The sequence below is a fragment of the Austrofundulus limnaeus genome, unplaced genomic scaffold (assembly GCF_001266775.1).
Source record: "Austrofundulus limnaeus strain Quisiro unplaced genomic scaffold, Austrofundulus_limnaeus-1.0 Scaffold136, whole genome shotgun sequence".
Lineage (NCBI taxonomy): Eukaryota > Metazoa > Chordata > Actinopteri > Cyprinodontiformes > Rivulidae > Austrofundulus > Austrofundulus limnaeus.
Genome location: NW_013952538.1, coordinates 415,947 through 421,994, shown reverse-complemented (window position 1 = coordinate 421,994; position 6,048 = coordinate 415,947). Strand labels below are relative to the sequence as shown.

At 38.6% G+C, this 6,048-nt stretch overlaps 1 protein-coding gene across 1 annotated transcript in view; it reads right to left on the bottom strand.

Annotated features, from left to right (window-relative positions):
• pak1 (p21 protein (Cdc42/Rac)-activated kinase 1) overlaps positions 1-6,048 on the bottom strand; it is a 35,004-nt gene that overhangs the window by 1,417 nt on the left and 27,539 nt on the right. Inside the window, exons 7-14 of the mRNA XM_014015912.1 lie at positions 4,551-4,782; positions 3,691-3,754; positions 3,544-3,592; positions 3,348-3,460; positions 2,220-2,337; positions 2,049-2,148; positions 950-1,146; positions 101-238 (exon numbers count right to left, since the gene is read on the bottom strand). Coding sequence (XP_013871366.1) covers positions 101-238; positions 950-1,146; positions 2,049-2,148; positions 2,220-2,337; positions 3,348-3,460; positions 3,544-3,592; positions 3,691-3,754; positions 4,551-4,782 — 1,011 coding nt within the window. The remainder of the gene's footprint in view (positions 1-100; positions 239-949; positions 1,147-2,048; positions 2,149-2,219; positions 2,338-3,347; positions 3,461-3,543; positions 3,593-3,690; positions 3,755-4,550; positions 4,783-6,048) is intronic.

Below are 6,048 nucleotides of genomic sequence, written 5' to 3'. Positions count from 1 at the left end.
CCATACACCAGTTCCTGATGATATTTGTTTCTGCCCGTGCAGCTCGCAGTGTTTTATTTGTTTTCTCCTGCTTGAAGTCAAAAACCAGGCTGTGTCGTACCTGCAGTAGTTCTTTAGCGGACCCTCTCTTCTCCACGTCCATCTCCAGACACTGGTTCAGGAAATCTCTGAATGTTGTGGAGAGTTTCTCGGGGTTTTGAAGTTCTGGCGTTCCGTTGGTCGCGATCAGATACAGAGCCTGGAGGAAACAGAGCAGCAGAACTTTACTTCCCATGAAGACTGACACCTGGTGGTCTGTTACTCTGCTGCCACCTAGTGGTTGTTTTAAGAACGACTCTCTGAGTAATGAATTAGTTTATGGTGTCTTTTAATAAAAACACATAAAAATATGCTGTTTGTTAGTCTCTTAACAAATTATCTCATGAGACACAGGAAAGATTTTTGTTCTGTTATTCACTTTTGAAGTCAACTTAAAAAAGGCTGTAACTTGTAATTTTACAAATAAGTTAAAATGACTAAAATCTTTTTTTTTGTTATTCCCTTATTAGGAGTCAACTCTGTCTTCCTGTCAGCAAAATATCCCATGAACTACTGAGCAGATTTTAATTGAACTTAATAATAATCACAGGATGTTTATCTACAACTAATACATTTTGGAGCAACTCAAGATGGCTGCCACAGCTAACTGACCTGTCCGAATTCAATGATTTTTAAAGATATTGAGCTAAATAATGGTGCGGTAGTAGCTGAGAGGGATACGACTTCTTTTTGTAAGTTTTAGGTGCTATAGAATGTCCATTTGCTGCAAATTAATAAAAAAAAACACAAAGTAGTAGCTGTTAGAGCACCACTTCCTTTTTAAAAATGTTTTCTTCACATCTAACAATTTGTGTTTTTCAGTTTTTTGTTAGCTGTTTGTTTCCCCTCCTCATCCATCCAACACACTCACCCTGAGCGGGTTCTCGTTCAGGTAGGGCGGTTCTCCCTCCACCATCTCGATGGCCATGATGCCCAAGGACCAGATGTCCACTTTGGGGCCGTAGGCCTTCCGGGTCACCACCTCCGGAGCCATCCAGTACGGAGTCCCCACCATGGTGCTGCGTTTGCTCTGCTCCGGGGTGATCTGGGCGCAGAAGCCGAAGTCGGCTGACGGGAAGGAGGACAACGGAATCAGTGTTTGAGATGCTCTCTTAGTAAAATAACTGCTTTCATTTAACATTTGTCAGTGCATGAGTGCTAATCCAACTTTATCTATGCATCCCAGCAGACCAAAGTACTGTACTGAACCAACATTAGAAAACAAATAATAAATAATAAAAGCAGGAAATAAAAAAGTAAAATGCCTAAAACCTAATTTAAAAATCTATCTACAATAAAATCAAGAAAATAAAAAAAATCCACAGTAAATGTAACAAAACGCTAGCTAAAAGCTAAACATATTGGCCAATAGTAGCACAGTGTTAGCAGAAAAGTAGCAAAAATGCTACTTAACTAGCAAAACATTAGCAAACAGACAAAAGTAATAAATCGTTAGCTAAAAACTTAAAAGTAGCAAATTTCTATCTAAAGAGGTAAAACTAACTAAATGAAGGTAATAAAAGCAAAAAAAAAAGGTGTGAAAAGCAAATAAATCTAGCTAGCCCTTAGCAAAAAACAGCTATGGGCTAGCTAACACACACAAAGAAATATGGATTTTAAATTAAAATGTTTTAAAAACAAAAAAAGTTTCTTTGATTTTAGCTTCTAGCTAGCCCTTAGCTAAAAAATAATATTGTTTTTGGAGAGATCTTAAAAGTATTAAATTATGTATTTTTTGTAAATAAAAAGTGAAAAAGAGTCAAATACATATTTTGAAAAGTATAAAAGTTATGAAAACAAAACAAAACCATCTCCTGAATAAGCTGAACATTATAATGGAACAGCTAAAAAATAAATACATAAGAGAATCAAAAACCAAATCTAAACAGGACGTTAACAGAGCGCTGACTCAGCATTGAGGCATGAAACGAGTGGATGAGGCGGAGTTTGCGTGGCTGCGGTGGACTCACTGAGCTTGACGGAGCCGTCCATCCCCAGCAGGATGTTGTCACTCTTGATGTCTCGATGGATCACCTGGTTGGAGTGGAGGAACTCCAGCGCCTGCAGACACTGGACGGAAAAATAAAAACCATTACTCGGCGAGCGCTGAACCTTCAGACATCAGGTCTGCGCTCTCTTACCTCTCTGCACACAGCAGCGATCTGAGCTTCATCCATGCAGGTCTCTGTCACGACATCTGTCAGAGAGCCTCCGGCCAGGTACTCCATCACCACCCAGAGCTCATCGCCCACCAGGTAGCTGCAGCAAACCACGAGCGCAGTTTCATTCAACGCTCACAGTTATTAAAGACAATTTTCTTTCAAAACAGTTCACATAAAAAGAAAAGATTTAAAGCAGCTTGAATGTTGAATTTTGAAGCATTTCTTTATGTAAATCTGGAAAAAAACAATTACTGCACACACACAAGTTTGTATTCCTATCCTTATCAGGACCATTCATTGATTTCTATAGCCCAACCTGAACCTCCAGCACTGAAACCTGAACCTGACCTGCAGCAGCAGATCATTTTCAACAAAATGCGGAAGCCCATTTATACGGCAGGCCATTTTTACATTTAATCAGCTTCACCACACTTGCATTCCAGGCATCTGAAATTGATTTATGATTACATATATTAGTTATTTATATTATTTCAGTGAGTGATATTTAAGATTTAACAAATGAAAATTATAGACTTTTTTTTCATTTAATCAGGACAGAATGCAATTAAAACATAGACAAAAAACATTTGATGCATTGCACTAGATTTAGCCGAATTTACATCTTTAATGTTAATCATGTTCATGTCCTGTAACTTTTAAGCTGCAGACTATCATAATAAATAAATACTAGTAATATTTCTGCTGTCAATCATGTGTTCAAAAGCCACACCCCCTTAAAGGCCAATAGGGGAAACACAGGTTACAAGAAACAAAACTAAAAAGGTAACAAATACAAGAACACACACACACACTGAACTGGATGCTATTATTTTAAACAGATTTATTGCTTCATCTGAAACTTTAGAGCTCCTCTCTTATCTAGGAGCTGAGAGTTTGATTCAGTTGTTACTTTTTTTAAAAAGGTTTCATTATCTGAACATAAACCCAAACATATAAATCTGCACTTAAACACAAAGATCCATCCCTTAAAGGAGATAAAATTAAATAAATCATAGAAATCTGACAATATCCTGAATATTAAACTCTTTGAGTCTTTTACTGCTTCAAACCTCTGCATTAAACTTTAATCATATTAATTGATTTTACCTGTCCAGGTAGTTGACGATGTTGGGGTTCTTGTTTTCCCTCATCACCAGGATCTCGTTGATGATTAGCTCCTTCTTGGGCTGCTGCTGCAGGTTCATCTGTTTGATGGCAACCTGGGAGAGAAACGTGAAGAAACAAACCTGAACTCTGAGCTGAGAGAGAAAAAAACTAAACGATGAAGAGGAAGGAAACCCACCTCCTGCCCCGTGGCGATGTCTATAGCTGTGTAAACTGTTCCAGAGGCCCTGAAAACACACACACAACCAGCTAAACACAAACCTGCACAGTTTTAGACTTCTTACAAACCATAATATAAAATAAACCGGGGTTAGTTTATTCTCACCCCTGTCCAATCTTCTCAAAGCGTGTATATTTCTTCTTCGGGTCTCCCACGCTGACAATCGTCCCTGAGGACGAAAAAGAAGGAGAAAGAAGCAGAACTCACCGACTGAACAAACAAAATGAGCTGTAAGAAAACCGGCTCGTTTTAAAACTAAACGCTGGCTTCTGTGGATAGAAGAGCCGGGCGTCTTTCTATCCGTTTAATCTCAACTTGACAGCAAATTCATCCAACTCAGATCAGAGCAGCATGCAGAGGAAACGCAGAGACGACAAACAACAGGAGAGAAACCGAACAGATGAAAACTAAAACTGAATCTGCAGTCGTCGTTCAGAGATAGGAGCCAACGGCAGGAAAAAGATTCAAGGTTAAGACTTGGACGGACTCTGCAGCCGGAGGAGATAACGGACAGACAGAACGACCAATCAGACGTGAGGATTGGACAGAGGAGGGGGAGGGGACAGAGAATGTCAGATCTGTCAATCAGAGTCAGACGGACAGACCTGGTCCTGGTCTTACCAGCAGAGGGAGACCTGAGCACATCTGGACAGGCATGATGGTTTAAAAATACAGATTTTTATTCAGAAACTAATAAATTCAATCTAAACATTTCATTCTTTGTTAAAATGTTTAAAACATTTAATTAGTTCCCATTTTTTTAATTTGTATAAACAGAAAACTAAATTAAATTCAAGTTATTCTACCTGAGAGATTTATCTTTTTTTTTTATTTGATCATCTCAACTTTTCAGATAATCCTCAGGATTCACCTTGATGGAGCTAAATTACTCTTTTATTATTTGATTATTTATTTTGTTTCATTTATCAGATTCTTTGTGAGGCGTTTCGTTGCTCCAGACTTACGTAGTTTCTCCAGGATCTCCTCGTCTGACATCTTCTTCTTTTTGGTTTTGTCTTGTGAGCGGGGCAGGGATGGCCCAGGGGCGGGGCTTGCACTGGGAGGGCTGCCGGGGGCGGCCTCTGAGGGGGGCGTCGGGGTGACGGCGGCGGCGGCGGTCGGCGGGGAGATGGGCGAGGTGGCGGCATCTTTGGTTGAAGGAGGAGGGAGGGGCTCGATCACTGAACGAGTGTAGATCTGAATGAATAACAGCAGAAAACATTTAAAACAGGAAGTTTGAAATGATGACATCGTGTGTGAAACTTAAAAATATATTCAAGATTAAAAACTTAAAAAATTAAAAACAAAAAATAAGTAAATCATGTTTTAATTTACTTAAAAGATTTGGACACAACAGTAAAACATTTTATTTATTTCAATAATATTTAAATTTATTTTAAGGAAAACTGAAGCGTTTCTCCCAAACAGACCGGAGATGTGTGTCTGTGTGCGCTTGTTTGTGACGGTGCACTAAAGTCGTCACCGTGGAAACAGTGACGGCGCCATGGAAGCAGCCGCTCAACCGCCAACCTGTCTGAGAAAAGAGCAACAATGTGTGTGTGTGTACTTGTTTTGACCACAGTGTGAGGACCATTTGCGCCATAGTTACTATCAAAGTGAGGTCTTTCATGCAAAGTGAGGACCTCTTCAATGTCCTCACTTTGTTTGCAGCTCTGCTGCTCTTTACTAGTCAGGTTTAGACCAGGGGTCTGCAACCTTTACAACCAAAAGAGACATTTCTGCTGCTTGACGCACTAATACAATGAGTCCAGAGCCGCAAAACAAGCTAAAACTATGATTATCAAGTGGTGGCCTGTGGGCCTTTTCAGTAACCTTTACAGCCAGTGGAGGAGACATTATAAAACTAAAAAATGTATTGTGAGTTTTATTATTTATCATTATTTTTATACACATCAGAACAAATGAAAAAACCATATTCATGTAAATAAGAAAAATACAGTATATAGTTTATGCTAAATTTCACAAAAAACTATTACAACTGAACTATTCAGGCATATTTTTTCCAATTCTTATTGTCATGTATTTAAGTAAACAACAGGTTAGCATGAGCTAACATGTTTTACTTTTTGTATTAGTAGTATTGACCACATATTTGCATATAAATTGATTTATTGTGAGTACAAAAACAAACAAACAAAAAAAAATATATATATATACACACACCGTTATGTTTGGTCACATTTTCGAAGAGCCACTGCAGAGGAATTAAAGAGCCACATGTGGCCCCAGAGCCTCAAGTTGCAGACCCCTGGTTTAGAGGTATGATGTAAATTAAGTTCTGGTTCAGCTTAAAGTTAACTATAGACCAATAATGGTTCGTTTTAGGGAAAATGTCTGGGTTAGACATAAATACAGTTACAAAAATGAATGGAAGTCAATACAAAGTCCTCAGTTTGATGCAAGTACAAAGAGTTGTAGAGCTTTTTCTATGCTGCATTTGTA